At 41.5% G+C, this 17,020-nt stretch overlaps 1 protein-coding gene across 5 annotated transcripts in view; it reads left to right on the plus strand.

Moving 5' to 3' along the window:
• Positions 1 to 17,020, plus strand: part of PTPRF (protein tyrosine phosphatase receptor type F) — a 381,001-nt gene that overhangs the window by 175,465 nt on the left and 188,516 nt on the right. For all 5 annotated transcript variants that reach the window (XM_085298209.1, XM_085298207.1, XM_085298211.1 and 2 more), the window contains 2 exons: positions 8,427 to 8,572; positions 11,247 to 11,388. In XM_085298209.1, coding sequence (XP_085154335.1) covers positions 8,427 to 8,572; positions 11,247 to 11,388 — 288 coding nt within the window. The remainder of the gene's footprint in view (positions 1 to 8,426; positions 8,573 to 11,246; positions 11,389 to 17,020) is intronic.

Raw genomic sequence — 17,020 nt, forward strand, 5'->3', positions numbered from 1 at the left:
TGAAAGTTACAAAGGTCATTGAGCGTGTTAAAAGATCGAGTACGTAAAGATTTGTATATTAATCATTCCATTTATTGAGTTCATTTTATCAGAACTCATAAGGTATCTGTGAGTAAGTTTATGGAAGACAAGAAATGAAGGTGAGGAGAAATGCAGCTTGTTTTGTGATAATCTTTGTAGATTTGATTATCATGGACAAACACACTTCAAGCTGGAAAACTCTACCGCYGAAATTGGATTGAAATTGCAGAATCATTTGTACTAGCTGTTGGGCATCTCTTAAGGCTTAAAATCTAATAAAAATAAGATGTAAAAACATGGGAGTACAGCTAGCATCAGGTAACATCCGTATTTCAGAGCTATCTGAGGAACGTGTTAGATTTGGAATGCCATTTTCTGTGATTGGGATGTGGATAGATGGAAAAAAGGGGGAGTGGAAGGGTTATGATCCCTTGGATTAAAAAAAAAATGTATGCATATGTGTGCACACAACACACAAGTGTATATATTTGCATTTATTTAGCAAATAACTTGCACCAAGCTAAAAAGGAGGAGAAAAGTTTCAATTACAAAATACTGTCATCTTAGCAAAACAATCTTACAAGCAAAACAGGAGGATATAATGAATTAGAATCGTAGTCACTGAGAGTTAACCGATGCCAGTAAGCCATTGTTAAAAAAAATGATACTCCAAGGAAAAACAGGCTCTTGATGCCTGCGAATTACACAAGAATCAAAACTACAGCTTTTGAAAAATTGGATTTTGCCAAGCAGTATTCCTAATAATTGCAAAGGTACAGGAATCATGTTTAAACAATAGTGATTATATTGAAGGAAAAACATCAGGACGTTAGACCAGCCATAGCTGGAGAGCCTCATACTGTGCCTCCTGCCCTGTAGCAGATGCTTAGGAGAAACATAGTAGAGTAACTTTCACCAGGGCATCCGTCCTTCCAGCAGGCATCCACCCACACACAGATGTCAGTCGGCCAAGGTTAGGAAAGGAAACGGAGAAATGGAAATACCCTGGCTGTATACATAAGAATGGGCAGCCTTCATCTTCTAGAGCACTTTATTTCCACTTTAAATCAGTCATAAGCACAAGAAGGTTAGTGTCACTCTTGGTTTCTTCCCAGTGTTACAACAACTGAGCCACATCATCATTTTTAGCGTATTCGTCCTGACAGCAGCCATGTGTGAACAGCGAGCGAGTTTTTCAGCAGAAGCTGAGGCACAGTTGTGTGTTTGGCACAGGTGACAGAGAAGGTTAAAGGAAGGGGTTTAAACTTGAATTCCCCAGTTTCCAGGCTAAAGAACTATTTCCATGATGATCTTTTCCCGCTTGTATCAATAACCTCTTCTAATTCATTCAGCCCAGACACCTAAATAAGGTTACCCATGTATACGTATTATATGTCATTATATAGTTTATTTATAACACAGTTGTTCCACACACACACACACACACACACACACACACACACACACACACACCGGGAAACTTGCTTCAATCTTAATTCAGTTGAAGTCAGAAAAGCTTTCAGATAAAAATGCAAGCTCCCCACCCCTATGAAATTTGTCTAATTTTTGGCTCGCCTGCTGTTCTGTTTAGGATAGCATGAGGATGGAGTTACTTTCCTCTAAAATGTCTAGCAGCAGATGAGTGGTCATAGAACACTTAATTGCAGAGATGTGTTTAATAATTCATTTTCCTCAAACCTGTACGTAACTAACTGTTTCAGAGAACAGTATCCGCAAGAACAGTAGCAGCAGTATGATTGTCAGTTTCTGAATTAAAATTTTTGGGTGAAATATTTGATTTGGTTAAAAAAAAAAAAAAAAAGGAGGAAAGAAAAAGCATTAGGAGCATTAGGATTCAATTTCATATTCCTGTTTATTTAAAAGAACCATCCAGGGATGTGTCTGTAAAATAGATTATATTTGTTCAGATGTAAGATAGCTCACGAGCATAATTATGTTTGCACATACTACATTTAAGACACTTGAAAATTTTTGGGTTATTATAAAATTATTACAAAGTATCTTTTATGTGACTAGTCTATGGTTAATCTGTAGCAAATACAAGGATCTGAGCTAAATATACCTGACCCAGCATTGCTTTTCAAGGTGGTGGCTGATAGTCAAGCCAGATAGTGCAGGTCATCTATTCCTGTAAAAGACCGCGGTTCCCATAACGGAGACCTGGCCAAGCTAGAGGGGGGGAGGCTGTACCCCTGTACCTCAATCTCAAGGAATTTCTTGTGAAGGAGACTTTTGTGCTGAGGAGGGTCTTAGGTGCAGGTCTTTGGTTCATGGGAAAAGCTGTGCAGTCTACAGACCATGGCATCCTACGTTGAAGTGACTCATAAAGAAACAAAAACCTGGAATGTTACCATTCATGGTAGTGCATATTTGAAAATGGCTACTGAGGTGGCTTACTCACTAAAAACAATTGTTTTGCAACAAGCAATTTGTCTAGAATAGCACAGAACAGCAGTGTTTTTATATATAAAATATGAGTAAGAGAGATGCTTCATCATTGGCCGTCTCTTACTCCAAGTTGGTCAGCAGGAAGGATATGTAGGTAGCACTCATACATCAGCGTTTCTGCCTCCAGGACGTCAGGAATCCCTCCCAAATCCTTCATGTTCRCTTTGTCTAGTGGGGATACTCTTGCTGTCTATTGTACACCTAATTTGTCTGCCTATACTCATCTCTCTGGCTTCTGTACTCATGTTCTTATGGAGCTCTTCAAATGTAATTTGAGAGAGTGTTTTTTTGAAGACTTCGTACACCCTAGCTCAGCCTCAGGACTCTGCGTAAGCCTGCCGGGATCTTCCCATGTACTGAAGTAGACTCTTTGTACCTAAATCTCTGCTAGAGTCTCTTCTACACTGTAAGACCCTCCATGTGGTTCACTTCTTGGGATTACCTGGAAGTCTATGCTTGCCCAGCAAGTGAATTTTTCAGTACTATCAACTATGAAATGGAAAGTCTTTTTATTCTGAAATGTAGAAGGAAAAAAAACGTTTCTCAGTGGAGGCCATGTCTGAGCAAGTTGTTATCTTTTAGCCCCTAGCTGTATAAGATGGAGACAGCTTCTCTCACTTGTCAGAAAATCCTCTGTTTTTCACAGTCTTCCTGCTCAGAGAACGACAGCAGTGTAGTTCTCATAAGCTCTGTAGAAAAATTTAGTTTTGAGCAACAACTAGGCATGAAAAATTTCAAGTAAGGTGAAGGTTCTCCATGTTGTAATACCTAAAGATTATGAGTAAATAATAAAGATTATGATTAAATAGAAATGACTATAGCAGTCCCTTCTCCTTCCACTTCCAGTGTAGCAGGAAACTTGCTACTTGATTGTGCTGTGGAAAGCAAGAGCTACTTCAGAGGCCTGAACATACTACAGGGACCCACTCCTTGAAGAAAAGAGGCCAGTGTTAAACTGGAGTTGTTACTGCTTGTGATGGAGAAAGCAAGGATGGTTTGTGGTGGGAAGCCAGCTGTCCAACACTTCTCAGGCTGTCACCCAAGACTTGCTCAACAGGTTCTCTCTCAAGCTAATATTTGACAGATTTGTCTTTAGTACACCATCAGGCTTTTTGTTGGAGGCTTGGGTAGAGGGAGGGGACCTTCAGCTATTCATGGTCCTCAGGTTATCAGGGAAAGGACAGATTTGCACTTTAAAAGATGCTTCAAATCCTTGTATTTGTAGTTTGTTTGAACAACAGGTAGAGTAGACTTCAAACTTGGCATGTACATAATCTTCTGCAGAGATTCTGGTCACAGTGAACTTTAGGAAGAGGGGGAAGAAAGAAAAATGGCTAGGTTACAGATTAAATATTGTATATTAAACGTTTTCAGTACGTCTTTCTTATTCTCTGGCTGTGTTTCCAGGACTACCCTAAGAGTGCACACATTCAAAACAGGTTAAAAAAGMCTGCTTGGACCATTACGTGGTCTTATCCCTGGTTACTAGAGTGGTAGCTGCTCCTTCAGAGGTGGCTGTAACGATGTGACCTACATCAGCATCCTGTGGTGATGGAATTATAGAAGTGGTGTTGGAGGAGAGCTGTGGAGGGCATCTACTCCCCCTAATGTGAATTTATGACAGACGCCACGAATCCCATCAACAGTCTGTGACGTTTTTGCTAGCTGTTACTCAGATAAGTTTTGAGAGTTGCTATAACGGTTACTAGTAGGTATAAAAATATTTGCCCGTGTCTTTCTCTATTGTCCTGGGGTCAGTGTTTCAGGATTTTAGGTTTGCTTAATTAGTGGTTTACTTCCTTTTAAAACTAAGGCATGCAAACGTTTTAAATTGGTTTGTAGAAATTCCCTTTCCTAAACTGTCTGAGAATTTGGTTTATATACAAATATACCTTTGTGACCAGGCCCTGTGGATTTAGATGGTTTTCAGAAATCGGCATTGCTCAATTAAATGTGCAAGGGGAAACATTCATTACAACAATGTAAATTCAAGCTGAACAAAGCAGCAGGTTTTTCAGATTTTTTTTAGGTGTTGCTCCCTGTGAGTGTTCAGTTTCCTTTTGTTCTGTTTTTAATAGTATTGATTTTTTTTCAATGTAAAAAAGTAAAGCAAGTCTTCAGCATACAAGCTGGTGAGTAGGTGTACAATGAGAGATATAATTTCATTGTATTCTTCAAGGACAAAGTTTTGGACTCTGCTGCATTTGTCACTTGATAAATTTACACTATTTTACTAAGATCACAGAGTAAGTAACAGAAAATCAAAAGAACAAATCAGCTCCAGAAATGCAATACAAGACATCAGCTCAGCACACTGCATTGCAAAACAGTCAATCACACTGCAATCACTAGCTACGTGAACAGTAAATTAACATTTCACTGGGATAGATGAGAAGTGAATAAACGCAGATGTATGTAAATATAAACTAAGTAGAAATAGGCATGATTATAGATGAGTAAATATGTGAAATCAGTGTCAGTTAAGCAAGCACAGTTAATAATTGCTTACTGCTAATGTCAGGACAATGTGCCAAAGACTGCAGATAGGCAGCCATCGTGCCTTGAAAGGCTTTTCCTGGGATTTAAACTGATACTCTTTTAGTCCTTGGAAGTCCCTTCACCAAAATGGCAAAATTCCGTACTGTTGCTTGAATAGTTTAATGGACTGTGTGTGTGTGATGAATTTCTGTAGTCAGGTCAAGTCAATGTTTTTTCTTCAGAAGCTTGTTGAGGACAGACCGTGTGTATCTGCGTGTGTGTGAACAGCACTGATCCTGGTAGATTCGTCTGCCTTCTGGGGATGATGTGGGGTATGCAGCAGTAACAGCAGTCCAGACTTACAGCTTAGCATCTCTTGGGCTCTGCAGTGGTGCATGCTCTGGATGCTTGCAGTCAGCATAACCCCGCTGGTGGGCTCCCCAGCATGACTTCGCCATCTGCGTTGAGTATTTGATGTTGCACATTTTGCAGAGCTCTGTTATCTGTCAGCTTTGAAGCTTGAGATCACATCCCAGCAGCACCTCCATATTAAGATTGTCATTAGCTATCTCCAGGGGTCGTTGCTTCTCTGCGTGGCAGTGACTGGTCTGCCCTCATCCTCAGTGTGGACGTGGCTTGTGTTGTCTTGTGTGGGAACAGAGAAGCATCTTGGGTAGCCTGTAGTCCTGCCATATTAGTCTGTCCACTCACTGGAGGACGGCAGAGGTTGGCCTTTTGACTTTGTAAAGATTGCAATTAAAGTAAATCATTTGGCTTGGCCGGTCTTGAATGAAGTATCAAGTGATGCTACGCCAGAGTGGCTAGACTGTGGGAACAGCGAGTTTTGGCATGAGCAGTTAGTGTATGCTAAAACAGAGGATGAAGTTGGGTTTAAGGAGGTCCCATAGTTTTTTAAAAAAATTTTCAAGATTGCTGTCCAAGTGCAAAGCTGCACTTCACAACTCTAGGTTGTGATACATTAGGTGAACTCTAGGTGATACGTTAGGTTTCTGGGGCCAAAAGAGAGGTTCCATATTCCTCTGCCACACCTCCACCCACGTGCCTCTGCACCCTCACCTTGAGCCACGTCCAGTCTGGTCCTGCACTGATGCAGGAACAACAGGAAAAAAGGCTCTCTGCCAGGTTATGGGCCTGAATGGGCTCTATGAAGGCTCTGGCAAGCTCCAAGTTGTTTGTAGGGGTGCAGATGCATGAGGCGGAGGCAGGTGAGGGAGAAACGCCTGGGAGAGGGAGCCTGGAGAGACAGGCCTCCTTCCCTCTTTCAGAAGCAGCACACTTCCAGGGCAGCTCAGCTGGGATGTGTACCATAGCGTTTTAATCACAGGAGGTTCGTCTGAAAATGAGGAAGAACTTCTTCACTGTGAGAGTGACAGAGTACTGGAGCAGGTTGCCCAGAGAGGTGGTGGAGTCCCTTCCCTGGAGATACTCAAAACCTGTCTGGATGAGATTCTATCTAACGTGATCTAGGTGATCCAACTTGATCGAGGGGGTTGGACTAGATGATCTCCAGAGGTCCCTTCCAACCTCAACCATTCTGTGATTCTGTGTAATCTCCCATATATTGGGAAAACATATTTAATGTTTGTCTTGTTTCTTAGAGCAGCACGTTGCCAATTCTGGAGCCAGAATGGCTTAAACCACTTTGGGACCCTCCCTTGCAGGCTCTGCAGACTGGGCAGCTGTGACCCTACCCGCTGTTGCTGGAGGGGCTGCAGCTGTGTGCGCGGAGGGGCGGCCGGCCCCGAGGGCTGCGTGTGCAGCGGTGCAGGAGCAGGCGCTGGCCTTGCCGCTCCAAGCGCCGTTGGGGCGGCTCTGCTCCGAGGAGGAGGCAGCCGCACAGCTGGGAAGCACCAGGCCCTGTCCTGCCTGAGGGATGTASTGGAGCTGAACTGATACACGCAGGGAAAATGCACTGTTCGTTCCTGCCTGGCCTTCCACAAGCCATGCCCCGCTCGAATGAATTTTGTGTCTGTGCTAGAGTAGCTGCTGGGATTTACGGTTACTGGAGGTGGGGAGATACCTTCTCCCTCTGTGCATCTTCTTGATGAGCTCCTGAGCTGCAGGAACACATGTGATAGGTAACTGAAATAAATGATAAGCACGCAGGACCGGCTGGGACTTGCAGGGTTGCTACATCCATATCCCTGCTAGATCATAGGAAAGACCTATGGGATCTCTTCCATAGGTAGAGATCTACCATGCAGGTTTAAAGACCTCCCCCTATCTTCCAAGGATGCACTTGTGGGGTGGTCCAGACTCTGAAGACGAGAAACCACCACCTCATCCAGCTTCACTGAGGCCACTTGGTTCAGCATGTAGTGGGGCTCGAACGGGTCTCTCCATCTCCCGTGGGGTGCAGGCAGGTAGGGCTTTCTCCACCCTTGCTGGGAGTCTCTGCGCCGTTTCTGGGTCGGGTTTATCTTTGTTTGAAATGATTCATCCAGATTGTGTGCAGTACTTGAGACGTGGCCTTCTCACGACCTGTGCGCTGGATGACATCACGGTGGACTTGGTTAACTCCGTGTGTGTGTGTTCGAATGTTTTACTGCTTTATAGGGCTAAAAGTTTGTCAAACACTTTTTAATAGGACAAAGCAGTGTTTCAAAACTGCCCTTGAATCAAACATCATAAAATCCTGCTGGACAGCTGTTACGCAAGAAAAATGTAAGCGTTACTGCTTAACCTGGATGCCTAATTACGTAGCTCCAAGTCTGTCATGTAAATCCGGAAGACACAAGTGTACTTCCATGAAACTTCTTTTATTGATTATTAAGCTGTTGCATGATTTTTGTCATTTTTGCTGAGTCTCTCACATCTGAATGTCACTTTGGTTTCTTTGCTGACTTTTCTTTTTAGTGATTACTTTCTTACGACACGTAAGCCAGCCTGCACAGGTTTCCAGATGCTTAAATGCCATAGCATTTTTATGTAGATCCGCATCTAAAATTAAATTAAAGGTTCTTAACTATGCACTTAAAATTGTATCTGTTAATTTTGACCAGAATCTTAACAGCTTCCAGGAAAACTAATGCTAACATATGATACATTGTGTAGATTAGGTGTGTCAGCTGTTCTGTAATTTCCAGTGTTATGACCATGTTATGAACCTGCAAAAATCCATTTATTAAAAAAATAAACCATAAAAATGGTTCCAAATTGTCACGTACCTGATCAAATGCACAGGGGGCTGGGGGGAGGCCTCTGTTGCCCTCATTTACTGAAAAGCCAGATGGACATTATTCATTTCTGGAAAAAAAGGTATTCAAGCAGAAACTGTGCTTGTCATGTTGCAGTCTGTGCTGAATTTGTGTGGCCAGGGCCATTCAACCTGGATTTGTAGTATGAACGCCAATTATCTTATAATTTAAATTAACATGACACTTTCCTCGCTTGTCTGGTGTTGTGTCCTCATGGGGGTGATCTGGTTATTTTTCCAGGCAAGCCAACGTTTATGAAAGCTCCTGAAGATCAGATTGGGATTTCTGGAGGAGTGGCCTCTTTTGTGTGTCAGGCAACAGGAGAGCCCAAACCTCGCATCACATGGATGAAGAAGGGGAAGAAAGTCAGTTCTCAGCGGTTTGAGGTAATTGTATTAAAAAAAAAAATGGAAACCAATCTAATGCCCCTAGAGCTTTAGAAGAGCAAAAGAAAGTTTCCTCTGCTGCAGCGGTGCGATCGGTAGAGCAGGCGTTGCCCTTGGCAAGCATAACTGTGGGTGCACCTGTGGAGTTCCTTCTTTGGGTGGGGGCCTGGGACTTGCACCCAGTGGGATGGTGGAGAAGTTGGAACTAGGTAAATTCTTCGCTTTCACTGTGGAAACAGATATGGCRCCTCCTTGGCCTACTGCCCCTAGCAAAATTCAAAACTGGGATGCCTTAACACCAGCAGAAAGCTTTCCAGGCGAGGGTTACTGCCGTCTTTCCCAGAACCATGCTTGGAAGGGGAATGATGAAGTCCTGTCAAGGGGTGATTTGACTTTGTTGTGGACTAAAACCTGGGAAAAAAGAAAGAGCTGGTATCAAAAATGCTTTTGAAAAAGTGTCTAATTTGGTTCATATTTTAAGTGGCAAATGCACTTGCAATTACTTTCACCACCTTTTTCCTTGCTTTCCTTTTCGGAGTTGGATTCTTTTCTCTAACACTGCCCTTGGAAATGTGACCCTTCTACCACCCTGCCATCTTTCTTCTAATCCCCTCTCTTTGATGTTTTTGCTTTTTTAACTAGAACTCAGATGACTTTTTTGCCCAGAATGGATTGATTCAAATCATGAATTTTAATCATGATTTTATATGTGAGCAGGAAACCTTAATTAAAGTAATCAATTTCAATCTTGTTTTACATTGGTATTTTTCCCTAATAAAGGTTAAGTTTCATTGTWTGTAACCATTTAAACATGCTGATTTATAAGTAAATATAACCTTTATAGAGAATTTGGTACTTACTCTGCTGACCAGAAAGATATGTGATATTATATGTATTTATATGAGCAATTTTGTACCTTTATTCACATCAAATTTGACACAGAACTGGGACATTTTTATTGTTTTAGGAGATAGTGAATAATACATTTTTTTTTTTTGCCAGGTGATTATTAATTTTACCTTGTAATTAGACTAGTCCCTATTTGGAGGAAAATTGGAATTCAGTTAAAATGAAAAAATTCAATAAACAAATTTGACTTACACATGCTGAGTTGTTACATAAAAGAAGTATCCATAGTTAGCAAATTGAACAGTGTTTCTGGTCTCAATTTCTGTCAGGTCATTAATGGTTGTAGCTCCCTTCGTCTCACACGGAGTGTTTATTCAAAGGATAGAAGGGGAAAATGAGCTTTTCTGCTGTTTCATGTCTTAGCTTTTCATTAACTGTCATTGAACTGAATTAGTTGAACTGAWTGAGCTAAAGAAAATTTTCTCTCTGCATCTGACTCTGTTATCTTTTAAAATTTGGTGGTAGCCTTGTGTTATGGGAAGATTACAGTAAGTTTAACATTTTGTCACAATTTCAAAATTAATTTCAAAACCAATGTTATTTAAAATTACTTTCATTTCTTAAAATTCATTACAGTGATGTTCACCTTTCTGTGTCCTGTCTGCTATTTCTTGACCCCAAATTAGGATTTTCTGCAATCCGTTTATATTACATTCAGCAGAAGGGTTATTCCTTCCAGTGTGAAAAATACCTGATTTTCAGTGCTCTCAGTTACCTTTTCACTTTTTCCTATTTCTCCTTCCTGTGTCCTGTCCCTGCAGAGTCTTGTGGTGCATGTTGTTTTTTTTCTTTCCTGTTCTCACGCCTTCGCGCTGTGAGAAGCACCCCTAACCTAGCTTCCGAAAATAGGGTCTGACTTGGGCAGGGAAATAACGCGGGTCCTCGGCTGGACGCGCGCCCYTGGAACGGAGCACAGTTAGCTTAAGTGGCCGAGTGACAGGAGAGGACTTGTGCCTTTCTCTCAGGTGTTGCCACCGTCTGCAGTTCGGTTGATATTTCCAGCATTTGCTATAGTCACTGGTWGGAGAAGGGTGAGTTTGGCATTAGCAGTGGCCTGCGGCTGTGCCCTTACAGACTCGCCAYTTAGGAATAGCTTGCAGTGATGCAGCAGTAAGCTAACACGTTCCTCTTCCTTCTCTTTAAAAATTAGAGTAATGCATGTTCCAGCTTAGCAGGATGGAAAGGCAGTGATTTATTAAGGACCTTATTTATTACGCTGGGGAAGGAATCGTAATTATATCATTGTTGATCAGAGATTGCACAGTACCTGATGCTGAAGGGCATTAAAACCCCTCGCTTTCTGCTGAAGTTAGCATGCGCTGAAGGTGTTCAGGGTGTTGCTCTAGTTTTGTTACTATTTTCCTTGTAATCCCACAGGGGTACATCATTCTGCTCTTCTGTCAAGGTGAAAGTTGGCACTAAATTGCTGTCTGTGTGATTAGTAAAACCATTAGTGCAAATATGGCTCAGATGTTTTAAATCATCAGATCCACATCTTTATTACCAAGTTGATAATTTGTCAACCTTAATTGATTCATAAAGAACCTCGTTGGATCTTCATTTGTTCTGGCCTCCTAAGAGGACAAGTACGTTCGTGACCCTGATTTTTGCATTTCTGGACTTGGAACACTTGACTAGTTGCATGGTATTTTGCAGCTTACGAGGCTTTTTATTTTGTTTTATTTTTAACCCTTGGGGTTTTTTTGACTTTCAGTTTTGTTGCAGTAGATATCAATAAAAAACTACTTTCTTTTTCTTGTTGAAGGTTATTGAGTTTGATGATGGGTCAGGATCAGTCCTGCGGATTCAGCCTCTGCGTGTTCATCGAGATGAAGCTATCTATGAGTGCACAGCAACCAACAGTGTTGGGGAGATAAACACGAGTGCCAAATTAACAGTGCTAGAAGGTAAGTGAGAAGTTTTTTCATGTTTTTAGGTAGCAGAAGACATGGCTTTTGGCTTTGATAGCTACATGTTGGTGTGGTGATCTTAAATGACATGGTGATGTTCTAGATTGTTTGGAAAAGTCGCATCCTTCTAGTATCATTTGCTTTAATTTCTTTTACTGATAGAAGCTTTTATTTTTCAGACAGTCGGAAGCAGAAGGGATTGCAGATTCTGAATTTTCCTTTAAGTGCGTTAGTTAAATTATCCAATTGAGGTGTGTCACCTCTACCTTGGAGGCCTAGCTCTGTCTGCTTTGATATAATACCTRTCTTCAGGGTATCTGAGAATTACATCTGACAGTCAAAAACTTAATCTATGTTGCTGCACCTTCTGGATTAAATCAGCACAGTTCTCTTTGAATACATTTTCAGGTTAGTCTTCAGATTTTGAGTTTGATGTAGAGTTTAACTGGGTTTACTTTTCACAGCAGTTACAATTTGTTCTGTTTCTCCTCTTCAAGAAGGAATAGATTATTTTGATCCTTGTCTGCTATATGGTTTGGTTTTAATCTGCTTGCTGTGGTTTTCTTTCTTTTTTTTCCTCCCCCCCAAATGGATGTTCATTGGAAAAACTGTGTATTAGAGTAAAAAAAAAAAAAAAAAAAAAAAAAGAGAGAGAGAGAGAGAGAGAGCTTGTGATCATTTGATTTTTTTTGTTTATACTAGATTGTCAGAATTATTGTCTGCTTTTAAAGCAGTGGTTCTTTTTTCTTTTAGTGCATTGATGTGTTGTAGTATTTGTTTATATCTAGGATTTTGTAAGTGCACTGAGATGTTAAAAATGCATGGTATTTGGCTGAATAGATTTTTTTTTTCCTTGCATTTCCTAAGACAAGCAGGAAAAGGCTTTAACAAATTGTTTGGTCTATATGGATTGATGGAGAAACTTTTGACTAATGAAAAGAATAGACTGGAAAGTGTTTATTGCTGTATGATTTGAATCATCAAATTCAGGTGAAGTTTTCCTGTTCCTTATGGCCAGCAGTGGCAGAGGAGACAGGTTATCYAGCGGTTACTGTGCCAGCCATGCATGCATGAAGCCATTTGTTCTTCTGGTGCGCCACATTTTTCTCCAGATAAGTTACTTCTTGTACCTAGTTCCCCCTTTCCCATTTTAAAAATGGAGATAATCATATTTTCCTCTCTRGTATGTGATGACAAATACATTAAACTGCTATAATGTGCTCAGGCACTGTGGCAATGGGAACGATAGAAGTCATTCAGCACTTGATGTGACTGTGTATCTTGTTTCTGGAGGTTGAGCATCTTAGAGGGGCATCTTGCTCCTTACAGTGGTATTGTTAAGAGACGGATAACAGGTGCTATAGACCTGAAAATTACTAGATAAGAGAAACAGGTCCTTTTGCCAGCATTTCTTACCTCTCCAGCTGTGTCTACGCGTACRTAAAGCTCAGTGGAGCTCTTTCAGCAGTTTACTTGCAGATCTGCGTTTAAATGGTTCTTTCAACTGGATTTCTGTGATACTGGATACTTGAATACCCAACTGCTGCAAGCACATTCCTGTTTCCTTTGGCTGCGGTTGCCTTTAGATATCTTACAGATGTATGTACATGCGCAYACATGCTCATTTTTTATTTGCTCTTTGTTAATTTTCAAAGGCCCGTAGAGACCTGCATTTCATAAAGGAGCACAACAGTATTTCTCAGCTCTGTGGAGTTTACACTGGGCTCYTGGTGAGGTAAAACTTGCAGACCACATAAATAGGGAACATCAGGAAACACCAGAGAAAGGAAAAGATGTACACACTGCTCATGAAGCACAGAAGCAAAAGTCACTATCACACAGATACCAAATATGCTTCTCTACTTGGAATCCTCCTTTAATCCTGAGTAATGCTAATTTAACATGGTCCCATAAAGCCAAAAACAATCYGCAGGTTGGGGGCTACATTTTCCTCTCTAACTGAGAAGCATCAAACCCATGCTGGGTGTTCTCATAACAATAAAATTAAGAAACATATGCTGTATAATAGTTCATATATGCTTATGTATTTAGAGTTGTGAGCTTGCATACACATACGGAGGAAGAGGTGCGTGTGCCTTTTGTGATGGCTTACCTGATGAAGCAGGTGAGCTCTGTTATGATGCATCTATATTAAGAAAATGTGTTTTTTTATATCTCTTTTGAGACTTTCTCTGGACAAGTTCTTGTTTTTCAGCCATGCCATCTGATTGCTCTGTGTTGTCCGCCRCCTTTCGTTGTATCAAATGGCAGTTGTGGCCATAGAGTATACTGTTTCTGCATTTGGCGAGTGTGARTTCTTTGTGTGATTAGTATTCCTTCCCTTGCCTATGTATTGGCAAAGTCTGTGGCCTGGTTGTGCTTGTGTTTAAATGGTCTTGACTGTCTCCCAAAGACTAGTGTTAGTGTCGCACATCTCTGTTACGCCGTGAATTTTCCTAATGTGAATTTTTAGAAGTATTTGGAAATGACACATTTCATGYGAAAGAATGATAACCTCAAGGCAGTCAGTTGGGATTGGGTTTTCCCTTTGCTTCTGGGGTTAAAGCAATTTCTGTAATTGCTCTCAGGTGGCAGTTTGAATGGTGCAGACGTTCTGCACTTCCTTTCAAGAATTTTGCTAATGTAGTGGTCCCTGGTGCATGGCAAAACCCTATCACAGACATCCTCGTGGTTACATGCTGCTAAATACACAGCACATTGATTTTTACCTTAAAAATCCTTTATAACAATAAGTTTTAATGCTGCTTCACAATTTGCTCTGTAGAACATAGGCCTTCATGTTAAATCCTGAAGTCACAGTCAGGATTTAGCGGGCTATTACAGGATGTCTTTGTAGCTAACTAATCTGGAGCTTTATTTTATTTAGATTTCTGCTATGTTTTATAGATCAGAGGCAGATAATCCTTTCTAATTGCCAACTTACTCCATTCTGAATGTTAAGAGAGAAGCAYGAGTCCAGTCTCCTGGAGGAATCGGGGATTCTCACATAAGCGAATCTCTCTTAACAGTTCAGTCCCCTCCCATCCCTTTCTTTCTCTTGCTCCCATGTCTCTCATTTTTTTCCTTCTAACTACAAATCCTGTTGTGACCAAACTATGTATATTTAGTGGAAATATATACATAACTGGAAATTATTTCTCCTGGTGATAGCAGGAGAAGTAGATGTGCATGTACCTCCTCTTCTCATTTCTCCTGGGTAGCTGATAAGCTGAATTATGTATGAGTCATATTGAACATTTCTATCTTTTTTCCAATTACGACCTGAAGCAGCACAGAAGTGCATTCCTGCCTGCCTGGCAGAAGAGGAAAGCAATGCGAAGAGGGGAGGGCTAGAATCAATAAGTTGACACACATTCCCAAGGAAAGCCTCAGGGACAGTTAGTGGCACTAACAAATTAATAAATATATTATTCAGTTGTAATGTTCAGAATTACTGAGCTTTTTAAACAGGGAGATTATATGAAATGTGAGCAGGAAGCATGCGAGCGCGGAAGGATGTGGCAGCAGGCTGGGTGCAGGGGTCTCTACGTAATGGCCTTCCACAAACYCCCTGTGCGTTCAGCACCGCGGCTCTGTTAGCACAGGTGACAGTGATGGTGCTGGTCTCTAGTTGCTCGTATGCTGAAGTCTACATCCCATCTGTGTCCCTGGCAGATGCCGCTGAGCAGGAAGAAAGAGAARAGCAGTGCCAAGTCTTCTGGGGGGCTAATCGTTCCTGCAGCGAAGGGAGCAGGCTCAGATACATGTGGTGTTTTGTCTGGCCCTTCTCCTAGGACTTCGCAATGTGGACCTTCAGATACAGTTTTGATCTGCAGTACTGGGAAACTGTTTAATGCAACTGGTTCTTTAATGCCTTATGAACGATCTTTTTTACTCCCCACCAACCTAGAGCATGCAGTCATATCTAAGTGGCACTGAATGTATTTAGAGTTTCATTTTCCTTTGTTTTTAAGTCGGTTAAATGAAAATGGAAATATCATCTCCTGTTTCCATTTCCAGCACAGGTCTACACAAATCCCTTATGCCCTGTATCCCAGCCTCCTAATCATGCAGCACRTAGTTATCTGCCAGGAGAGTGCTGCCAGGCTCTGCTGGAGAGCAGCTCCCGGCAAAGAGGACAGCCAGGAGAGCCGTTACGGGGCTGTCCGTGTGGTGGGCTTCAGTCTCAAGKCAGCCCAGCAAGTTAAGTTTTACCAGCTGGTGTTACACTGTCAGGTGTCAGGGAAGTTTTGGTGCATTTCAGCAGGGCCCTAGAAAGTTCTCAAGCACAGCAGGTGTCCCTGGGTGGGGAGCACCTCCACCTTAGCATCATTTGCTGATTACTGAACCATGTCATGAGTTTAATTTCTTTCACCATCTGCCAGCTACATTCCAGTTCCTGGAGTTACCCTGTTTGAAATGCTGTAAATAATAAACATTTGACTGTTACAAATGATTTCTGCAGAGAGCTAGATCTCTGAAGGCCTGAAACAATACATCCTTTTTGTAAACACTCTTCTAAAAGCGATTTTGTCATTGCAACAGTAAACAGAAGTTAGCTATGTTTAATCCTTATTTATGCATGGTTAGTTACAAAAGGATCAGTAGGATCATTGTACTTCGGCATGTTTGTCTTCATTGCTTTCACATCTTTTTGCCAGGAAGAATTTTTAGCAATATGTTATGAAATCAAGTGATTAGGGGAGGGAAATTGGATCCAGGTAGGTATATTCATTCTGACTCTGTTAAATGAACTCAGCCTCCCCAATGTACYCTGCTGCTCCTGGTATTGAAAGTACTTTCTTCATGTCTCTGGTCAGGAGAGGACAACTCTTCCTTCTATGTGCTCTGTGGTTGTTGCCTGTTCTGACTTCATTTGTTTTTTTCCCTGGGAAGACTTCTGTGACAGCAGAGATCCTACTCTGTTCTTCGCTGTCCATGCAGGTTGACTGATGTGGTGCTTTGCCTCTCYGTGGGAGAGGTAGTTAAAGCTCCTCTGTAGCTATTACCTTTCCAATGCAGTGCCATGAGCCTCTGCATACTCCATTGCTTAGGGAATGTCCTAAAGTATAGTGATGCACAGAGAAACAAAGAAACCTGGGAGCATTTGCTTTGTGCTAGATGATGGCCATGTCCTATGCTTGTTAGAAAAGAAGATGTTAAGCCACTCGCAGTGGCCTGATGGAAATGTTTAGAGTGTCACATAGACGAGTGTAAATCCCAGCTCACACGGAAGATGTTGCTATTAAGGTGTAAGGTGCATTCACAAGGAAAGTGTGTGTTATGCTACTCAGCAGCAGGCTGCCTAATATTGCTTTGGTAAGTTAGTTGAGGAGCCCTGTTCTGCTGCTAAGAAACCTATCCRTTACTCAGGCACTAAACAGTGGCTAGAAATCTTCTAGAAAGTTCAGGGGGGATATAGGTTTTCTCTTGGTGTCACGACATGCAGAAGATTGAGCAGAAGTGACCATCTGTTTGAATTAGACCAAGAGAAGTCACAGACTGTTTTTTTTTTTGCATCACCGTTATGTTCCGTGCTGCTCTGAAAGGCTTGTGTTTCAGCTGTTTAGTCTTTGGTGTCTCTAGAGTACCCATCTTCTCAATCTAGGTGTGAATCACTACATTCTCT

This window comes from Rhea americana, unplaced genomic scaffold, assembly GCF_003343005.1.
Source record: "Rhea americana isolate MKP2758 unplaced genomic scaffold, rheAme1 scaffold_136, whole genome shotgun sequence".
Classification (NCBI taxonomy): Eukaryota; Metazoa; Chordata; class Aves; order Rheiformes; family Rheidae; genus Rhea; species Rhea americana.